Genomic DNA, 22262 nt, shown 5'->3' with positions numbered 1-22262 from the left:
CACGCGTCCTCGTGCCCACTGGGGGTCCCTCCCAGACCTCCATGATTGTCAGGAGCTGCTTGCGAGATCTGATGAATGGGGGCCGTCGGGAGTCTGCGGATATCACAACGGGTCACAGTCGGAGCTGCTGGCACAGGTGGGGAATAGCCACACCCGCATCTGCGAGCGCCGCCCCCCTTTAATTGAGTGTCTCAGGATTTCAAAGGGGCTCAGATCAAAGGTGACCACGCTTCACTGCAAACAAACACGCAGCCCCGGGAGATAATGAAAACGGCCCGAGCCCCTCCCATCAACAGCACGACCTCCGCAGACGTTCTTAAACATCCATCAGCCACGACCCTCGACCCTCGTTAGAAAAATGAACAACGGGCCTTGAGAGGGGGCGGCTGGCCCAGGCCCTTTCCGTCCCGCACACCAGTGCCCTTTGAGGCCCCTGCTCTCCCCCGGCAGGAGGATGGGGCAGGACTGGTCGTCACTCGGCGTCTGTCCTACCTCCCTGCCCGATGCAGCCAGCCAGCCCAGCTTCTGAAAGCCCCCTGCTCCCCCGCACTGGGTGCCCTGGCTCAGTGGCCTCCACGAGGACAGCAGGTCTTCTTAGAATAGTCTGGAGGCAACTGGGAATCTCCCTGCGCGTTCCTCTCAGCAGACCCGCTACGAAAATGTCCGTCACAATAAGACAGAACCCCTGCCCTCTCACTTCCCTCCTCCCACCAGCCCCCGGACACCCCGCCCCTCTGTAATTACGGGATGTTCGGGGCATCCCTCCCTCTGGGCGGGGAGGTCCCTGATCCTTGACCACAGCCAGCCTGGGCAGCTCCCCCTGCGCCCCAGCCATGCTGTCCCCCGCCCACCCACTTGCATATTGTGGAAAAGGCACAAGCTCACTGCAGAGGCCGCTGCAGGCGGGTGGCCCTTCAGAGAAAAGCTCCTGTTTCCTGGGGCTTCCCAGGTAGGCCAGGAATCAACCCAACTGCCCAGCGAGGCTTCCTCACCCCCTTCCTCAGCTGTGTCCCCCCACCAGGGTCCTCGCTCCCCTGAGAGTCACCCCCACGCCCTCGGCCCACTCCCGGCCCGGAGGCCCCTCTGCCGCCCTCTAGTCAATGGAGATGGCAACACAACCAGCCTCCACCTGGGCCCTGGGGGACCCCACCCACCTCACACAGGCCCCCACCTCCCCCAGCCTCCCCAAGCTCTGGGGAGGACAGACCTCCCCGGTGTCTCCCAGCAGGGCCCTGCCTCCCACACCCAGCCCCCAAGGCCCTGCCAGGCCACATTACCCACTTGCAGGGCTCTGACAGCCCCTTCTCCCTGTCTGCCCCTCGCTGGCCCAGGCTGACCTCATGGGAGCAGTGTCCCTCTCCAGGAGTGTCCCCCACTGGGCCCCAAAACCACCACAGGGCCCCACAGCCAAGGTCGGCTGAGGCTGCTGTGCCCTTGAGTCACTGGCACCCCAGTGATGGGGTCCACAGGCTGGGAGCTTGTTGAGAAGATAGGGGGTGACCGGAGGGGCTCCCCTCCCCCTGCACAGGGCCTGAGCGCGTGGGCAGCGGGGGGAAGGACGGCGGGTGCCGGCCAGTGCCCCGGGCCCCAGGATGATGACCAGATCTGCTGTTCTCAATGCTCGGGACCAGACCTGACAGGCCTGTGTCCCCAAACCACAACCTCTGCAAACGGTGACCACAACCTCTGCAAACGGTGACGTCAGTGCCGTGTACAAACAGAGAGACGAAGCAGCCACAGTCAGAAGTGGGAACCACCAGGCATCACAAAGCAAAAAGAGGCAGCGCTGGGCTGGTGTTGCTGATGTCACCGTCGTTAGGCGGAGAACGTGTGCAGGGCCCCCCAAACACAGCCCAGCCCCTAGTCCACCACTGACAGCCCTGACACGCAGTGGCCACACTTGCTCACAATATGTGAGCTGTGACCCCATATCCAGCCCCAGGAGTCTGCAGCGCATGGCCTCCCACGGGCCACCCCCAGGGCTCTGCCACTTGGCTCTGTCCCTCTAGCGTGGCTCTTGGGGAGACCAAAGGTACGGCCACTCCCTTAACCCTGCTGAGACCAGCGTGGCCGTGGCTGTGGGCCCCGAGCACCCACCTCTGCAGAACAGGGCCCCAAGTCACCTGCTGGGTCCGCGTGGTTCCTTTGGCCACATGCATTCAAGCTGCACCAGGGCTGGTGGAGACCCTGGCCCAGGTACGGGGGTCCTGAGGTCAGTGAAACAGGGGTGCAGCCCCGTCTCTGTGGGAAATTCACATAAGCCAGCAGGAGGCCTTCACAATCAGGGTCACAGTCACGCCCGCAAGAAGTGGACGATTCCCAGGGATGCTGGCTCCTCCGGGTGGAGGACTGGAAGACTGTTGTTTGAAGTAAAGTCTCCTAGGACATGCAGAGGGTTGACATGTGGCCCAAAACCCCTGGTCCAGAGACCCAGGCAGTCCCTTCTCCCAGCCAGCACTCCCCCTCAGCACAGGGAGGGCTGGGGGGTGGGAAGGGCTGATGGTGCCCAGGACCCCCCAGGAGGGCCTCGTGACACCCGTGATGGGTCGTGTAGACTCTGGTGTGGAAGCCTCCAGCTCAGGATTCTTAACCCAGTGACGCAGCGGGGCAGACACCAACCAGCCCACCTGCCCCGGAGCCTGACTCCACTCCTGGGTGCTTCCTCCCTCTGACTACCCTTTCAGCCACAGCTGGGAAGCCTCTCCCCTCTCCCGTGGGGCCAAGGGTGGGTGGACACATGTCAGGCATCCGGCTCTGCCTCTCCTAAGCCAAGGCTGGCCACCTTGCAGCCCCTGGGGTGTTGGACACACAGTGGGAGCCCAGCCTGGGAGCAAACCCTGGCTCTGTGTTCCCCGAGACCAGTCTCCCTATCTGTGGGACGGGGCACCACAGCCCCCTACTCCCAGCAATGCAGCCAAGTGTGCAGAGTGCCATGAACCTGGCGGGGGGGGTGTGTGGCTCGCACTGGGGAGGGGGCCATGCCCAGCGCCCTGACCTGGCCCGGGGCCCCCAGCAGGCCAGCCTCCGCATGCATTACTGAGCTCCTGCCGTGTGCTGGCACTTACTTCCTGGAAGGGGAGACCCCAAACAGGACAGCAGAGGATGAAGGAGCAGGTTGTGAAAGGAACTGTGACAGAAACAAAGAAGCTGGGATGGAGAACACCGACTGTGGGGGCTTGTCCTGGACACCAGACACAGGGTGCTCTGGGGCTGCTGCCCCAAGGGGGTGACGTCAAGCTGGAACCTTGAGGACAAGGTGGCCAGGGGGCACAGGGCGAGGTGGGCACCGCGACTTTCCCACACAGTGCCGAGAGCTGGGACACAGGGAGAACGTACAACGGTGCTGCTGGGCCCTGGGGGGCCCACCTGCCCTGGAGCCCCCAGCCCCCACACCTGGACTCAGGTCAGAGTCTCAGACCCACCCACTTCTTGCATCCCCACTGTCCCCCAGGGCCCGCAGGACATGGCCACCTCCCTGTTGGATGGAGCAAGCTGTGGGTTCACACCCCACCAGCTCACACCCTGCAATGACCTCTCTTAGAAAAGCTTAGAAAACCAGAGCTGGTCAAGGGCACTGGTGAACAGGCTGCGGTGGGCCCACAGGCTCTGCCAGGAGGGAGGAGATGGTCTCTGCATATAGCCAAGAGCCATCTTGGTGGGCGTCAGAGGGAAAGCGAAGCACAGGGTGGCCGTGTGTGCTGCTTCCACCTAAGAGGGGGTACATTTATGTGTCTGCTGGTGTCACAAACATCAGGATAAGCAAACACGGGGAAGAACGGAAGCCTAAGAGATGAGGTCAGCACGGAGGAGCCGGGACAAGGCCAGACTTCTCCAAAGGGACCTGGTTGTACAGATTCGACTTAGGACCCGTGGAGATGTGCACAGAATTACAAAACACAAGTCAAAATGAAAACAGATGGGAATCTCTAAAAATGGAAAGTAAAATGAAAGAAACGACCTTACGTTTGAGGTCATGACAACCCCAGGAGAGGACTTGTCTTGATGACTTTGAAACAACAATCTGATGTACACCCCAAGGGGCCAGACTCCAGGGACAGAAGGACCAGCAAGGAAGCCTTGGGGTGTTCCCAAAGGTCACAGCAGTGACCCTACGGTGTTGCTACTCTGAACCGGTCGTATGTATGAGACAGCCCACCTACGTGAGATACCTGACATGTTACACGTTAAATATGTGCTATAGTATGTAATATATTTGACATTTTATACATATATCAACTTTTACATATAAAATTAATACAGTCCTGCATTGCCTAATGACAGGGACACATTCTGAGATTTGTGTCGTTAGGTGATTTTGTTCTTGTGCGAACATCATAGAGTGCACTTACACAAACCTAGATGGTATATAGCCTGCTACACACCTGGGCTACATGGTGCTGATCTTACGGAACCACCATCGTATATTCGGTCCATCGTTGACAGAAACATCGTTATGCAGCACGTGACTGTAACTATGTTGATATCATTAAGAACCAAGGTTTACAGCATAAGAGAATAGGGATGCAAATATAAAAGTCAAAGCAGTAAAAAATTTGAATTAGAAAAACCACTATGAAGTCTGATCTCTTTTCTCCTAAAAGAAGTTAATTTCTAGGTCATCAACTGCAAAGGTTGAGAAACAACGGTGAACCCGGAAGGAGTGAGCACCCATGGCGCCCGGGCTGGAGCGCTAAATACCATTTCTGTTGAGAGGACCCAGGACTCCCTGGGACACAGCCAACCCCAGGCCTGGGCTGGAAACGCCCACTGCAAGCCAGAATCCCATGTCACGGTGAAAAGCAAGGCCCCTGCCAAAGATGACCGTGGTCATTGGACTCAGGAGCAGATGAGCCAACCGGCCAAAGATGGGACAATTTACGCATCAAAGAGAATAACATTTGCATGGACCGAAAGGAGTCAAATAGATTTAAAAGACACACGAGTTTCTGTGATACGCACACCGTCAGAACAGAGCTCACTGGTCATTCTGGAAGGTGCTGGGAACCAACTCAGACACTGTCCTGTAAGACGCCTGTCCTTCCTGTGAGACTGACTGAAAGTTATAGGCTGAAAGCAGGGCTGCTGAGGGACCGATCAGACCGGCAACTCCGAAGAAGAGTCACCAGCAGAGAGTGGCCACCACCTCAGTGGAGGGTCCTGCCTGAATCCACCGGCACAGGAGTGCAGAGCGAGGGCCCCTCCCAGAGTGCCCTCGGACCTCTGACACTGGGGCAAGTGCCCCGTCCAGGGGCACGGAAGCCGAATGGGGCCAGGGACGAGTATTTGGAGCAGGTGGTGGGGACCAAGGCAGCAATGCAGACCTGGGCAATGCATGTCTTCTGAGAGGTTAAGGCATCTCGCCAGTGGGAGGGGCAGCACTCAGCCTGGAAGGCACAGGGGGGCAGGGGCAGCCCAAACCCACCCCCTGGCCGGGAGAAGTCCTCCACCCCAGGCACCCGGTACCGCGGAACAGCAACTGCGAACACCGGGTGCATCTCCCCGGGTACTGCTGTCCCCCCGCTCCTGCTGCGCCGCACACCTTGCTGACGCTCACGGCGCTGCCCGGAGGAGGTGGGACGGGGCCTGAGGCCCCGCAGCAGGCTAGGAATTACAGGCTTTAGTTTCCTTCTGGAACAAAATAATTACAAGCTTCACAGAGGACCTGAATTCCCTGAAAGCCACGCGGGAAGTCAGCTGAAAACCCATCTTCAGAAGCAGAAGTACATTTTTATTTACAGTTGGAAGAAAGAGAAAAGCTGGTTTGGGGCATGCAGCTCAAGGACACCCCTCTAAAAGGAAAACACCCTTAGGAAAAGTCAAAACCTGGAGACAGAATCTGGATGCTTCTACCCCAGCTGGACCAGCAAAGTACCACATCCACACAAAAATCGGTCACGGGGCGCCTGCCCACCCTGTGGGAGGAGTGCCGTCGCCAGCACGTTGCACGGTTTCCAGGCTGGTTTTCCTGATTGACAGCTTTATTTCCCAGGAGAAGTCAACATCATGAAGCTGAAAGTCGGACACAGCCCAGGGAGCTGCTGGGACCCACAGCCCGTGTGCACAGTCTCCCTGGCACAGCAGCAGATCCTTCCGGAACAATGGGTTTCTTCATCACTGCTCAACTCCATCAGGCTCCAGTCCACTTCACCAGCAGCTGATTTTTTCCCCAAGCCCAGCTGGCTTTCTGTCGAAGAAGAGGCTGGGGGACTGGAGCTCACACGAGCCCCATATGTGCTGGATGGACGAGAGGATGCGGGGGGTGAAGGGTGCCCCCAAAGACAACAGGTCCCAACCCTGGTGGGAATTGTACCTTCTACAGTAAAGGCGAGGCAGGTGTGATTACATCAAAGCTTTTGAGAGTGAGCAGATTACGCTGGATTATCCAGGTGGCCCATAAATGCCACCACGGGGTCTTACAACAGAGAGGCAGGGGGAGAGTCAACAGTGAAGAGGAGAGGCCATGTGACCACAGAGGCAGAGATTGGCGTAACGCGGCCACAAGCTCAGGGACGCCTGGAGCCCCCAGGAGTTGGAAGAGGCAGGAGAGATCCTCCCCTGGAGACTTTGAAGGAAGCGCAGCCCTGAGACATCTTGATTTCTGGAGGCTCTGGCCTCCAGAACCATGAGAATAAACTTCTGTTGTTTCAAGCTGCCCAGTGTGTTGTCATCTGTGACAGCGGCCACAGGAAGGTAACACGGAGGTTGAGACTAATACGGTGGATGAGGCTAATACAGAGGATGAGGCTAATACGGAGGACGAACCCTAGGGACACCCCGTGCTCAGTGAAGTGGAATACCCCGGGCTCAGAGCCGCCCTCCTACAGGCACCGTGGGGAGGCTTTGCTGGGTGAGCCCCACGAGGCTCCCTGCCCACCAGCATCCTGGCCTCTCAGGCAGGAAGGGAAGGGGCTGGGTTCCCTCGGTTCCACGGGAGGCTGGACACCGGCCCTGGGGCCCTTCCAGCTCACACGGAGACTGTGAATCTCCCACTGGCCCGAGAGGCTGGGACACTGCGTGGCATTCTGTCCTCCCACTTCAGGGAGGCGCCACAGCTCCAGCCCACGTCTCAGCAGAGCACTGCACATGGGCCCCCAACCCCGCTGCTCTGCTCAGCAGGGGCTTCGGGCTCCAGGCACAGCACAGAAGAAGCTGTCAGGGCTCCCAGGACACCTGGGCACCTGTCCCCGCACCTCCTGGCCCCTTGGAGCGTGCTCCCGATGACCGTCCACCCAGTAATGGCTCCATCACTGCTTGTCCCCTCCCTGTGTGGTGCCTGCAGGCTGGGCAAGGCCCCTATCTCATCTGCGCGAGCCCATTGCCTCCCCTCGAGTCTTCGGTCCGCTCGCCTCTCCAGAGGCCTCACTAGTGCTGCCCACTGTCCTAGGTCTAGCCCTCTTTCCTGGGCTCCCACTCGGCCTCAAGCCTCTGGTCACCTTTATCCACCTTCCTGCACTCCCCTTCCCTCCACCTTCCTTGCCCACCACGGCATTGTCCTCACCTAGGCCATCCCACGAATCCACAACCCCAGCCCCAATGCTCCTCTGAGCACTGGACCCTGAGACACCTCCCAGCCGAGACTCAGACACCAGCCAACTGGAGCCACCCTCCCTGTGCTGAGGGGCACCCAGCATACTCATCCCACCTCCCCAGGGTCTTCTCACCTTGCCCTTCAGCCAACTCTCTGTCCCATTTCAGCTTCTGTCCTCTCACATGTCCATCCAGCCTCCTGGGCCCCCATCACACTCCTGTCTCCACAGCCAGGGGGTCTTTCCAACAAAAACAGAACCATTCACTCCTCTGCTTAAATCCTCCACCAGCATCCTTTGCTCTCTGGATAGGCTGCAGTGGGGGCCTCAGCCCACCAGGCCTGAGTTGGCCTCCTCCCCCTACCCTTGGAACGTGCCCAGCTCCTTATGCTGTAGACCCTGCTACATGTTGCCCCTTTTGCCTGGGATGGTCACCCCCTGGTTAGCTCATAATTAGCTCACAGATCTAATCTTGGCCACATTACCTCCTCCAGGAAGCCTTCCCGGATCCCCAGTCCAGGTCAGCTTCCTCGCCAGAGGCTGTGTTGTGGGGCCCTCGTCCCTTCTCAGCACGTTCCTGTCTGCAACTATGCATGAATGTGGGGACTGTGATTCACAGCCCTCTCCCCAACGCCCCCAGTGAGAGCGTCGGTGATTCTGCACACCCTTCTGTGCCCCATCTAGCTGAAGGTTCGGCCCTTGGTGGGTGGGTAGATGGACTGGAGAGAAGAAAGATGTGACCAGGGGTCTGAGAGAAAGAGTTCTGGCCCTGAGGGAGGGGTCACCTCAGCAGGAGTCGCCATCACCTATCAGGTTGAGGGGGCCAGCCCTGTGCTCTTGGGGCGTCCCCGTCACACTTGCAGGATGAGGCCTGGCCAGTCAGCTCCTACAGGGCCCTCACCCTCTGACCAGCCGGGACCCCTGAGCAGCGCCACAGGCAGGAGGAGGGTACGGCCTCATCCAGCCAGGAGCGTGACCCCACCCTACCCCTAGAGCGCAGCCTGTAACCCCCACACCTGCCTCCCTGCCAGGTCCTGCCAGTCCCTGGGGGGGGATGTGGGAGGAGTCCCTGGGAAAACAACTCCCACTGAGCGGGGAAGGATGTGGCCACCTCCAAAAGTGGCTGTTGAGGGGTCATTAACAAGCCCCAGGGTACCCCTCACTCACCACTCAACCCAACAGGCAGGTGCTGTTGTTGCCCCGAGACAGATGGGGAAACTGAGGCTCAGAGACGCCAGCCTGCTGGGGCAGGAGCAGCAAGCGACTGGTCAGGGCAGGGCCAGGTGGCCCCGTGTCTGCCCCTGGAGATCAGGGCCTCCCTTGGGAGGAGCACCCGGTTCCCCAGGCGGTGGATCAGCGGTCTGAAGCAGTCCCTGCTGATGGCCAATGTCCCCTCCCACCAGCACCCCGGACACCAGGCCCCAGGCTGGTTCTGTGCTTCTGCAGAGTCCACGTGGCCACTCACCTCTCAGCCGAGCTTCCAGCGCCCCGCAAGGTGGGGCAGAGGGGTCTCTCGGGAACAAGATGCTGGGAAGGACATCCCTGGAAGGGACCTGACCCTGCTGTGTCTGCTGGGACACTCTCTGACATGTGCCTGTGGGCAGTACAGATACCCCCAAACCCCGAGGAGCTCCTGGCACTGCCACAGTGGTCCTCAGGTGGCCGCAGGCCCAGCTGGGCCAGGCCGAGGCAGTTGGTGAGCAGGGCCTGGAGGACAATCTTCCCCAGCAGGCCTCCCCTGCCCAAGCTCCAGGCCCCTGTGCAGCCCCCAGGTCTCCCTCCAGGGGTCCGGTGGCCCCATGCCAGCTTCCTCCTCCCAGGAGGTGCCCAGGTGTCAGCAACCGTGGCCTCTCTCTCGGCACCAGCACTCAGCCCCCATTAGCATCTCACATCTTATACCAGCCCCTGCAGCCCCTGGCTTGCCTGGGGAAGCCCCTCTTCTCCAGCGAAGGCAGTGCCCGGTTTCCTCTTCAAGGAGCTGACTGGAGGGGCTGCTCTCAAAACAGCATCACTGACACGTGAAAGCAAACTTGTTTGCCAGGAAACCACCAACCCCACCCAGAGTGGGAGACCCTGGCTCGCCACTGCCAGCGGATCAGCCACCTGGCTGGCACGCACCTCAGCTCACAGCCTTTAATCCTCAACAAATGAAACCAGGGGCAGGCTTGGTGGCATAGTGGTTAAGCGTGTGCACTCTGCTTTGGCAGCCCAGGGTTCGCGGGTGTGGATCCGGGGTGTGGACCTACACACCACTTATCAAGCCGTACTGTGGCGGCGTCCCATATAAAGTGGAGGAACATGGGCATGGATGCTAGCCCAGGGCTGGTCTTCCTCAGCAAAAAGAGGAGGGTTGGTGACAGATGTTAGCTCAGGGCTGATCTTCCTCAAAAAAAAAGAAGAAGAAACCAAAAAGCCAATCAGGCAAAACCACTTTGTGCTTTTGTGCTGAAAGGATCCAGCACCCCATGCTCCCAGAGCTCCACAGGCACAGCCCCAGAACCGAGAATCAGAACCCACAAGAGGCCTGTGCGTGGGTAGGCTCCTGCAGCAGGCAAACCGGTTGGGTGAGATTCTTCCTTCTGCTTCCTGATGAACAGAGCCAGCTCTGAACCTACTGGGCTGCCTTCTCCCAGCCTGGGGACTCCATGTCAGCCAGGCCATGCTGGGCCCCCAGGGCCCTGAGTTTCATCTGGGCCGATGCCTGGTCGGCTCACTGTCCCCCGTAACCGCCCACCATGACCTGGGATCTGAAAGTCACTCTGAGGACTGATCTGCTCACCACGCCCTCGCTGACAGCATGGCGCCACGGCACACACGAAAGGGATGCATGGGAGAGGCGCCCACTCTCCATGCCGGCCCCAGACCCAGCTAAAGGCAAGATGGGCTGTGTGAGCAGAGGGGCTGGACGGGGGCTGCAGAGAGCACAGAGAGAGGCAGGACCCCGTGGATGGTCCCCAGGCCAGAAGGACGCGGCTGCAGCCTGCGGCTCCCAGCTAAGCAAGGCCACAGCAGGGAGACATCCTAGGAAGCCGACGCCAGGGCATCTGACCTTTTTCTGGAGGCCCCTCAAGGCGCCTTCACTTGACACCCTCGCTGGCTTGATGCCACCAGGTCCAGGCTGCACCCACACCCCAACACGAAGGCTCAGGACTGAGGGGAGACGTGCATGGTTCAGGAGAGGAGGGTCTGTGCCCAGACGCCTGGAGTGACTCAGGATGATGACCAGGCCTGACGCAGGAAGCAGGTGTGGGGAGGGGGCGGGGACAAGGCCTTGAGAGGCCTCATCATCGGTTCCTCATCCTGGCACCCCCACTGCACCTGGCATAGCAGTGAGGTGACATGGCAGGTGCCCCACAAACCCCTTGCCCAGCCACATGTCAGCCGGCCCTGCTAAGGCCTGCAGGCTCACCACAGGGGAAATTGTGACACCAGACCGGAGGATGAGCAGGTGGGCCAGGTCAGACAAGGTTGCCTGAAGGTCTTGGAGACCAAGGCAGAAGCTCAGCTGGGGTGGAGGACCACTCTCATCCTCTGTGTGCAGCCCAGCCCCACCCCATCCCTGCTTCTGGGGGCGTGGGTGTTAGGCCACAGAGCCAGGAAGACGGCCACAGGCTGCTCCCCACCCAGGCAGCCTGGAGCCTCTGGGGCCCCACGGCCTGCACAGGACCAACAGGGAGGAGAGGAAGGGGAGTTAGCACTGGGAAGAGTCCCCAGCAGGGCCAGTGACCTGCTGGACACACCTAAGCGCCCAGGGACCTGAGCTGGTGGAGCCGTCAGATGAGAAGGTGCCCAGCATCTCCCTGCAACTCTGGGCCCAGTGGAAGCTCACAGCAGGTGGCCTCAGCCCCTTGGCCATTTCCTGACACCCCACGAGGTGACAAGGTATGCCATATGGTAACTCCCCGACCCCACACAGTGACGCCCCAACCTCACCTGGTGACAGTCCAATCCCACTTGGTGATGCCCCATCTCCACCTGGTGACAGCCCAACCCCACACGGTGATGCGCCAACCCCACATGGTGACAGTCCAACCCCACACGGTGACGCCCCAACCACACCTGGTGCCAGTCCAACCCCACACAGTGACGCCCCAACCCCACGCCCCAATCCCACCTGGTGACAGTCCAACCCCACACAGTGATGCCCCAACCCTACACGGTGATGCCCCAACCCCACCTGGTGATAGTCCAACCCGACCTAGTGACGCCCCAACCCCACCTGGTGACAGTCCAACCCCACACGGTGATGCCCCAACCTCACCTGACGACAGCCCCAACCCCACATGGTGACGCCCCAATCCCACATGGTGATGCCCCAATTCCATGTGGTGACACACCCAACCCCATGTAGAGAGGCCCCCCGGCCCCAATGAGGCTCTGACAAAGGCCTGTTGCTGGAGATCCTACAAAGTTCTCCAGTGGGGAGAGACGGAGGGAGAGCCACCTCCAGGGGCCTGGAGCACCTAGCCATCGCAGGTCTGGGAACCTCGCGCCTGCTGATGGAGGAGAGCACACACCGGCTCCAGGAGGAGGGAGGGGGGCTGAGGCCATGGGAGCTGCATCTGGGGGCAGGCAGCTGTGACCTTCTTCCTTCCTTCCAGTCGAGACCCGGCAGGGCACCTTCGAGCAGGAGGGGAGAGGCCACGGCTCCTGTCTTCGGGCAGAAAGGAAGGCGCATCCCTTCAGCATGAGAGCAGAAGAGGAAGCCCCTCACTTCGCTTCTCCATCAGTCAAAACCTCGATCTCTAAAATGCGCCCCTTTCTCCAAAAGGCTAACACAAAAGTAAGGAGATCTTTTATTGCACTTTGAAAAATGGCCACAAGACACTAACAAGCTCCCTTCTTTGAACTGGTCTACTTTTAAAGCACCTCTTCTGATGACCTTGCAGCGAACAGGGCGATTTTCCGGATGGTCCCCTTCAGAGCAGGGGTCCCGGTGGCTGAGGGCATCCCCAATCCCCCTGGCTGCCTGCGGCCCCCGAGCAGAAGAGCAGCTGCGACGCAGATGCAAGCTCGGACGGCCCGGGAGGGAGGCCACCCTCCGTGCACGCACTCACCTGGTGGGAAACACGCGTTATGTTTCAAACTGGGTTAAGAGCTCCCTTATTTCCGGGGCCACGTGTCGCGCAGCATTTGCAGCCTCTGTTATAGCTTTCCGATACATCCCTTTCTTCTTACGGTTAAATCTCAGTTTGAAAAATTCAGAGAAAGGGGAGAGTTTTGAAATAGACAAGAACGATGTAGTTGGAGAACCAAACCATGAGACTTTCGCTTCTTGCCAAGAGGGCTCCCCGTCCTCCTTCTGGCTAAGACTGATGTCAAGGACACGGGCTGGCCACCAAGGAAAGCCGTGAATCTTACCCCACACGATGTCCCCCACCGCCACGGTCCTTCCGTCCTCGGTAACGCACGTGGAGACGCTCTGCGTGTGCAGCCTGACCGTCAGGGGAGGGACCGTCTGCCGCGCATCCTTGGACGAGGACGGCACAGACACACCATCGCCGGATGACAGGTCACACGTGTCTGGCGATGGGACCTCTGAGCTGGACGATTTGGCCTCATCCAGGCTGTCACTGCTCCACACTGACTCGCTGGCACAGTCTGTTCTCCTAGGGCAGGTGGCGAGAAAAGCCAGGCTGTCTCGCCCGTGTTTACCCTGGGGACCCCTCTTGAAGTCTTCATCCTCGCCAGAACTTCCGGAAGACAAGTCCGCCAGCCCCCCGTGGGCAGGGCTGTCAGCCAGGAGCGCGGGCGAGCTGTCCCGGGGGCCTCCCCTGTGGCCGTTGAGCTCCTCCACCAGCTCGGCCCTGTAGACGGGCTCCTGCTCGCCGGCCCCCAGCCGGTGGGGCTTCAGGCGGATCTTGGGGGGCGGCAGGTCGGTGCCGGGGGGCCCGGGCCTTGTCAGCTTCAGTTTGGGGATAGAGGTGGAGGGCCCGGCGGGCGGCCTGTCCCGCGGTGGCTCGGGGTCCTGGCCTCCACCATGCAGGGCCTGTGGCGGGCAGAAGGGCTCCAGGGAGCCGTGCACGCGGGAGGGGATCTCCACCACCTCACCCTTGCCCTGGGGTGTGCTGTAGGAGATCTTGATGACCGGGCTCCGCGGGACCTGGGCCTTGTCCTCCTCCCGCCTCTCCCTCTTGCTCCTCCTCGAGGTGGCCGCAGCCACCGTGTCGCCTCCACCGTTGGGGTCCTCGGGCTTGCGGGGCTCCCTGTCGGGGCCGGGGTCGCTGCCCTGGCCCCTGCGTGCCTTGGGGGCAGCCTGGGGGCCGGGGCTGGCCTCCGGGGGGCTCAGGGTGCTCTTGCACTTCTCACAGAGCACCTGGCGCGGCCGCAGGCGGATGGGGCTCAGGGCCAGCCGGCCTGGGTCGCGGTTTCGGGACAGGCGCCTCCGCGTCCTCTTGATGGTCCGGGGCGGCGGCTGCGGCACCCACTGCCGGTAGGTGTTTCTCAGCCAGAGCGGGGGAGGGAAGGGGGCGCCCTCAAAATATGGTGAGAACGGGGGCAGGCTTCCGGCAGGCAGCAGTGGCACGAGGGGTGGGGGCGGCTCGGGGCCGGCGGTCTCGGGGGGCTGGTCCCCGCAGGGAGGCGCCGGGGGACCCGTCCCCAGCTGCATCGCCTCTGCGTCCCCCTCCGTGGGGCCTGGGCCGTGGCAGCCGTTGACAGGCGGGTCCTCGGCCTGGGGCAGTGGAGCCGGCGGGGGCAGGCCGAAGAGGCCGGACCTGGCAGCGGGGAGACAGAGAGGGACAGTCAGGACAGTGAGGACCCTGCCGCCCCAGCCCCCACTCCCAGGGGCCCAGCAAGACCCGGGTGCTGGCACTGCCCGGTGTACCTGGAGGCATCTCTGGGCTTTCAACAGGCAACGCCCCCAAGCACCCCCAATGTGGGCGTCCCAGGGGAAGTGTGCTCTGTGAAGTCGCCTGACCAGCATCCAGGCCACATCTCAGGTCTGACAGGCCTGAGTGTCCACATTTCAGTTGGTGGCCACAGGGGGAGTGTGGGCTTGCAGCTGGAGACCTCCCAGGTGCAGGTGTGGGGGTCCAGGCGCCTGAGGACAGGGTCTGGGGTTCTCAGACGTGGCCTGACCTGGCCTGTGGGTGGCTGGCTGATCTGTGGCCAATGGCCCCTTGCTCACAGGCCTTGTCCACTCACTCTCCTCCTTCCTGAGGGAAGCACTCCCAGAGGGAGGACCCCACGCCTGTGCCCCCTGGAGGCACCAGTCCCAGGACCCAGGACAGCCCACAGGACCCTGGTCCCAGGTGCCTGACATGTGTCTGGGGGTGGGGGCCACAGCTGCAGCCTCTGCAGCCCAGAGAGGAGAGGGGTCAGCCGCCACACCAGAGCCCCCGCCCGGGAGCGAGCCCGCTCCCTTCTGAATGCTGAGTTGGCCCCACTGTTTCCACTGCCCTCGGGTGAGGGTGTCATACATGCCACCCCTGCCTGCCACCACCTGGAAGGACCGCCCCTCCTGCCTGGCCCCCCAGGCCCTTCTCTCAGGACCTCCAGCTCCAGGACGGGGAGCAAGCTGGCACTGACACGGCCATGTAACCCGCTGGAAGGGGACATGAGAGGGCAGGAGGCCCACCTCCCACAAGGACCCACAGCTAAGGACAAGCAGCGCGGCCCAGCCAGCACCCCTGGGCTCCCCAGCGGGGACCCACCCCAGGGACCGGCCTGCTCTCTCCCTGAGAAGCGCTGGGCTAGGCGGCCTCCATTCAGACATGCAGGACCTCGAATGGCTTCCGGGGTTTTGTTGGAAGTCGGTGGGCAGCGTGCCCTCCAGAGTGGAGGGTCATCCCCAGGCCGGACCACCCCATCATCCAGGAGCCCACGTGCTGTGAGCATCAGGAAGTCATGTCTAATTCAACAAGTTGCTTGTAATGGGGCAGGAAAACACCTACATTGTTCCAAATAGTGAAACACAAGCCCAAATAGTTCGCACCGTTCTTCAACGGTGAACACGCAAAACTTGCAGTGCACGTGACTTAACTGTAGGACTGATTGTATTAGCTAAAAGCTCTTATGTTTTAGCACAAAAACAGACGGTTGGCCAAGTTAAGGGAGCCAGGTTTAGAACGCTGCCCCTCAGTCTGCACCCCTTTCCAATCTAATCAGAGGAGGTAAGACAAATGATCTTCTCTGTGGTCCAGTTTCCAGATGATTCCTCCATTGACTGTTCTCCAGAAGAATCTAGGGATGCTAAGAGGGTCGACCGTCGTGACGGCACTGTGTCCAGCATGGCCCCCTGAGAACCCATGGCTGGACGGCTCACCCCGACCCTCAAGCCAGGCGGGAGTGGGGTGCAGGCTACATGAGAAGTGTGGAACCCAGAGCCAGGTGAGGAGGGCTGTGCAGGGCCGGGATGGGGACTCCATGAGCCTTATTGTCATTATGCTGACGAAATGAACAAACATGGGAAGACTGCCCAATTTTTGTTTAATTCAAGATCACTGATAAAAGCCTAGAAATCACATCGAACTTTTACTTTTCTCCTTTTCCCTATCCAGCTGAATTCCGTCTACCTGAAGCTGGCTCCCCCAAATCTAAAGTCTTCCAGGGTGGGCTGCGGGGTGGGGAGGAGCTCACATTCTTCTCAATGCCCAGAGAGTCCAGCAAACACAGAGCTATGGCCACCTGCCCTCTGCCTGGCCACGGAGGATGCACTGGTTCAGATGGCTGACCTATAACCCGTCACCTGTAACTGTGACAGAGGAAGAGCAGGGGAAAGGGAGGGAGCATTCGGCCACGGGCCAGCACTGGGGGACCTGGTTCCCTCCAAGGTGGGATTCTGCTCTGAGTTGGGGGGCAGCCACGGTGAGCCCCACTCTCCCCCCTCCCCAACCCCCGCTGGGCATGTGACTCTCATAGCCCCACTCCCTGGGAGGACCAGGCCACCCCACTGGACTGGCACCCACTGCAGCCCCCACGTCCCAGCTGACCAACAGTGGCAGTGACGACCACCAGAGTCATCTCCACAAGCGCTGGCCGCAAGCTGGGCGCAGGCGGAGCAGTCTGCCCACACATCTTACTGCACCACAACACCCCTGGGGACACGTATTGTAGGACTTCCAGGCCAGGTGGGCTGAGATTAGCAGGGATAGGAAAGGAGCCCCAGGATCATGCGCTCAACTGGGAAAACAACCCCCAGGTGTAGGCTCCCCTCTCAGCAGCCCCAGGCTGGGCACCGGGCACAGGGACAAGGAGCACGGACCCTGGGGCCCCACGGCCCCCACGGCCCTCGGGCCAAATCAGCCACCACTGGTATTTGTAAGTCAGGCCTCACTGGCACCCGGCCACGCCTGCTCGATTGCGAACCGGCTGGCCGCTCTCCACCCCCGCGGCATTGCTGAGTAGCAGTGACAGACGCTGCATGGCCGCCAGGCCGAAAATAGTTACTGTCCAGCCCTTTACGGAAAAAGTCTGCCAGAGTCCAGGTGTGGGAGATAAGCCCCTGCCCAAAGCTGCCCCCCGCTCCCCACTCCAGGGTCCGTGACAGGCTGGTGTGTCACCAAACCTCGCCTGAGTCCCCGGGCATCAGAGGGAGCCCGGACCCTACGCCGAAATCAGCACCTAGCTCATCCCTTCAACAAGCACCTCATGGGAACTCAGAGCAGGCTGAGAACCAAACTCGTGTGCTCACACCCAGGCACGTGCACACACACATACACATCATTCACACACGCACTCATGCGAACGCATTCACATGCACCTTGAGTTTCTGGGCCAGCTCATTGCCCCTTGCCGTTGGGGGTGCCAGGAGCCCCACCATGTAACCCACAACACCCCACAAAGGGGTCCCACATGAGGAGGTGTTTCAAGGAGAAAGGGGAAGCCGGGAGGCCCCCAGCCCTCGGCAGCAGTGGTGCCTGGCCAGATGGCGACATCTAGGAACAGTGGTTGTGCAAAAAGCCCCCTCGAGGGGCCCCTTGAGAGGCAGACTCAGCCCCAGTGGGAGCACCTGGGCCAGAAAGTCACCCAGGCAGCCCGGCCCCTCCAGTGAGCAGGCTCCCCAGCTAAGGGTGAGGAACGGCCCCTCAACTACTGCCCTGTGGGTACGGGGGCAAGGGCCACAGTGAAGGTATCAGGACCTCGGAGAGGAAACCCCACAGCGGGGTCCACACACAGTCCAGGAGGTCCACACACCAGGAGGGTCTACGATCCCGGGGGGGGGGGTCCACAGACCAGGGGTCCACACACTAGGGGAGTCTACAGTCCAGTGGGGTCCACACACCAGGGGCATCCACAATCCAGGGGGGTCCACACATCATAGTGGGTCCACAATCCAGGGGGGGTCCATCCATCATGGGGGGTCTACAGACCAGGGGGTCCACGGACTAGGGGATCCACAATCCAGGGGGTGGTCCACACATCATGGGGGGTCCACAGATCAGGGGCAGCCACAGACCAGGGGGTCCACACACGATACGGAGTCCACACACCAGGGGTTCACAAACTAGAGGGGTCCACACAGCATGGGGGGTCCACAGACCAGGGAGGATCCACAGATCTGGGGCCTGGAAGGCTGTTCCCAAGGCCTCTGCCAAAGCCCACTTCCTGCCCACCTTTTGTAGCCACCTGGTCATGAACTGGGGGTTCACTCTGACACCCTCCTCATCATCTGCATCCCCACTGTCCCACCCTCCCCAGCCCCTGTGCTGCCACCCCACTCAGACACAGGCCACACTCTCTCCTTGGTCTCCCCTCCCACCCTCCCCACACCTGGCCTGCACCTGCATGCCAGCCTGCTGTGCTGGTGCAGAGCCCCTCCTGCCAGCTGGGGCCCAGGGACCCCAAGAGCGGGACACCTGGGCAGCCCCTTCCCTATCATCCCCCCCAACCCCAAGTGGTCTTCCTTGCAGGAGCCCCCTCTGCAGGACCCTGTGCAGACTGAGCCCTTGGCCGGCTGGCCCAGGGGGCTCTGCAGTCCCCTTGGGCAACGCAGGCTGGGGGCACGGAGGCAGGGGGGTGGGTGGGAGTCACTGTACCCCCGAAGTCCCCACAGGTGCGGTCCAGGGAGGCTTCTGCCCCTGTTTATGGCACACGCCCCTCAGGGGTCTCTGCATGTTTAGGATGGACACACAGCCCTCGGCCAGAGACCCAGGCCCTGACCTGAGCCAGAGCCCTGAATGGTGGACCCCTGGATGGGCCGGGCCTACACCCACCAGACACAGGCCAGGCCTGGTGGCCAAGCCCTCCCTGCCCTGGCCGACCAAACTGGGAAGCAGGCTTGGCTTCCCACAGCACCCAGGGCCGGGAGAGCAGGCAGGCCCCTGCCCTGGTGCGCACGCCTCTGAGCCCACAGCGGCCGGGGCCTCTGGGGGGGGCTCCTTCCAGACGGCAGCTGCAGCTCTGTGCAATGGCACCGCTGCCGCACGGCAGGCCCCATGACCCTGGCACGGCCGGCAGCCATACTTCCTTCCCCGAGCTGCCGCCCTGTCCAGGCCACACCCACGACCGCCTGGTGGGTAAACAGCGGCCGGCGGGAGGGCTCACTCCCAGGCTGCAGGTTGCAGAGCAGGTACCCCAGGCTGCTTCAGCTCCCAGCCCTCTAGCAGTGCCATGAGGCACCTATCATCGCCATCCCCACCTCAGGGACGGGAGATGAGGCTAAGGGAGATGGGCCCCAGCGGGTCTGGTGACAGCCAGGGTCTGCACTCATGTCCCAGCTCTGCTGCCTCCAGGCACAGACCACACTCTCCAGGAACAACCTCAGCAACCTGCCCCCAGTGGGGCGACATAACTGGACCCGGGGCACAAGGTGTGGCCCACTGTGGCCTATGGTTCGTCCACAGGGCCCAGCCCCTCAGTGAGGCCGGGCTGTGCCCACAGCGGCCTGAGTCCAGGAAGGGAGGCCCCGGCTGGCCTGGCAGGCCCCACAGGTGATACCGCAGAGCCTTGGCAGGCGAGAGGGCTGGGGTGGCCTTGCAGCCAGAGGGACAGCCTGGCAGGCCCAGGGCGAGGGGCCCAGATGCCCCCACTGTCCTGCCCTCTGCTGCGCTGAGGGTCTGTGCTGGACTCACTGGGCCCACCAAGGTGGGCCCTACCCAAGGATGGAGAGAAGGCACATGGGGAGGGGCCCTGGCGTGACTCAGCAGGGGAGCCAGGGCCCGGCCCAGTCTCGGCCTGGAGCGCCAGGCTGGCCAACATCTCCACAAAGAAAACTGAGGGACCCAGAAGCAAACCTCAGCACAGTGTCCTTGGGGAGCTGGAGGGAGGGGCAGGTAACCTCAGCTCTGAGGTTAGGCTGTGGAGACGAAGGCAGGAGGCTCTAATGGGAGTCAGACCCAAAAGCAAAGTAGTTCTGCCCCCAAGAGCACAGGAGACAGAGTCCCCAGGGCCACCCACTACTCTGCCCAGGTGAAGGCAGGGCCACTGGCATGGACACAGGGGCCCAGAGAGAAACAGCCCGGCCTGCAGTTCTCGGCAGGACGCCAGTGGCCAAGCCTCCGCTGACCCATGTCCCTGGGTCTTGCCCGTGAGTCCAGCCAGCAAACTCCCGGAGCGGCCGGGCCTGAGGCGGCCCACGGCCAGAAGGAGCAGGATGGCCACTGCCAGAGCTCCCCGCCTCCCCTGAGGCCTCCCTGCTCTGCAGACTCAGGACTCGAGCAGCTGCAGTGCCCAACGGCCCCAGGCCCACATCTGCCCCGGACCTTCCTTCTCATCCTTCCACGGGGAGAGGCCACCCTGGGGTCCCGTAAAGAGGTGAAAAAACATGGCTCCTGGAACAGAAACACCCTGGGGGTCCAAACCCCGGGGCCAAGCACCTGCAGAAGCTCCTTGCAGTGAGCGTCCATGTTGGCAGGAGCCTGAGCCCCAGGACAGGCCTGAGTCCAGACAGCCAGGCCCACCCTGCGGTCGGGCTGTATAGCCCAGCAGATGGACAGCTGTAGGGCCAGAGCCCTGAGGGAGGGGCAGAAGCAGGGCACCGGGCTCGCCAGGCCTGCTGCGGCACGAAGGCCTTCCGGGTCCACCTCTGCTCCAAGAGGTGTCAGAGGAAGTGAAGCCCTGGACACCAGAGTGGTCCCTCATCCAGGGGTACACGAGAGCCCACCACTCCCCCATGGGTATCAACCCAGGGTCTCTGGGGAGAGCAGCAGGGCTAGGCCATCACAGCTGGCCCCCAGAGTCCTGGACTCGAAGGTTTAATAACCATCAGCATCATTCCAACAAAACTTGGCTGACTGCAGCCCTCTCAAGGCCTCCAAGGACCCCCCCAGCAGCACAGGCCCGAACCCTAGCCCACACCCCTTCACCACGTCCTTGGAGAAGCTCCCAAGACCAGCCACGCCGGCCAGGTCCCTTCAGCTCTCTGAGGACAGGGAGAACGTCCTCAGCAGGGCCTGGACCAGGTGCTCCTCATTTATCCAGAGAATTTACCTAGGAGCAGCCACCAGTGGCCAAGCTTGCATCCTGGACGGGGGATGTGTGGGGCATGGAACAGGGCTGCTCTCCTGCCCAGGGACAGGCTGTGGCTGAGATTCTTGGCCAGCAGAGTCTCCAGAAGCCCAAGTCCCAACCCCCCAAAGGTTGGGGTTACAAAGGCTTGCACTCCAACCTTTCCAGCAGAGGGGCCCAGAAGTCTTGCATGGTAATGGCACCTTGGGTGACTCACAACGGGGAAGTTTGAAAACCAACAGCTTAGAGGTCAAGGCCAGAGGCCCCGGATTGGCCAGGCCTGGCAGGCAGCCACCTTCACACCTGCTGTCCATGAGACCATCCTTTTTCACCACTCTGAGCCTCTGCTGTCCTAAGGCCACCCCTCAGCCAGGGCCACCCTACCCGAGGTCCTCAATCAGAAGTATACCCCCAAATCACCCACAAAACAATGCCCATGCTCACCCTACGCCCCAGCCTGGAGAGTCAGAGCTGTAGGGTCGAGGCAGCCCTGGGCTTTTCGCTTCATTACTGCATCGGAAGGAATCATCGCCTTGTGGAGACACTGGGAGACCACCGGTAGCAGTATGACTGGGACCTAGCCCACTCCCTGGCACACAGTAGGTGCTCAATGTGCACATATGTGAACTGTGAACGCACAAGCAGGCAGGCACTCGGGGCCGCTGAGAGTCTTGCTTCAGATCACACAGCAGGTTGGCAGCAGGTTCAAGTCTGGGAGGGGAGGAGGCACTCGGCATGCGGCCTGCCAGCTCCACACACCTGCTGAGACCTCGGCCCGGCCTCCGCTAGCTCCTCTCCCCTCTGCGAAGAAACAGGGAGGAGAGCCCTCCTCCCAGAGCACCAAGGGAGGGGACGCCACCTCCCAAACACCCAACCATCAACACTGGTTGCTGGGCCCCGCTCCAGGGGCGACCCGGGAACCTGTTTGCACGGCCCCTCCTGGTGGGACTGCCTCGTCCAGCAGGAGACACGCACAGTTACCGCACAGGGCGCCCAGGCCCACGTCTGCTGCTGACACATGACAGCTCCTGGCACGCGCCCTGCGGCTGCACCATGGGCACACCGTCAGCTGCAGCCTGCTGCCCTGAACACACCCACACGACCCCGCTGCTCTGGGACCTGCAGGCCCCGGAGGTGGGCGGACACGTGCAATCCGAGCTCCCAGCTGCTCTTCCCTGCCAGTTAGCGCCCACACCCAGACCCAGGCCTCCCTTGACCAGCCCTGACACTGTCACATACGGGGAAGGAGGCGCGGGCATCGAGGAGAAACTGGCGCCAGGGGAGGCAAGGCAGCGCTGTGGACCCTGCCGCCCGAGGCCAGACCCCCACTGCCTGAAACACCCAGGC

General features: G+C 61.6%; 1 protein-coding gene across 2 annotated transcripts in view; it reads right to left on the bottom strand.

Annotated features, from left to right (window-relative positions):
- The window catches only part of PWWP2B (PWWP domain containing 2B), a 29674-nt gene that overhangs the window by 5262 nt on the left and 2150 nt on the right, over positions 1-22262 (bottom strand). The window contains exon 2 of one of the 2 annotated variants that reach the window (XM_058544318.1): positions 12888-14242. In XM_058544318.1, the coding sequence (XP_058400301.1) occupies positions 12888-14242 (1355 nt within the window). Of the gene's footprint in view, positions 1-12583; positions 14243-22262 lie in introns of both variants that reach the window. The other variant, XM_058544317.1, reaches the window with a different exon arrangement.

Source organism: Diceros bicornis, chromosome 6 (genome assembly GCF_020826845.1).
Source record: "Diceros bicornis minor isolate mBicDic1 chromosome 6, mDicBic1.mat.cur, whole genome shotgun sequence".
Taxonomy (NCBI): domain Eukaryota; kingdom Metazoa; phylum Chordata; class Mammalia; order Perissodactyla; family Rhinocerotidae; genus Diceros; species Diceros bicornis.
The sequence above is the reverse complement of the archived record's forward strand: the minus strand, read 5'-3'. Positions and strand labels throughout refer to the sequence as shown.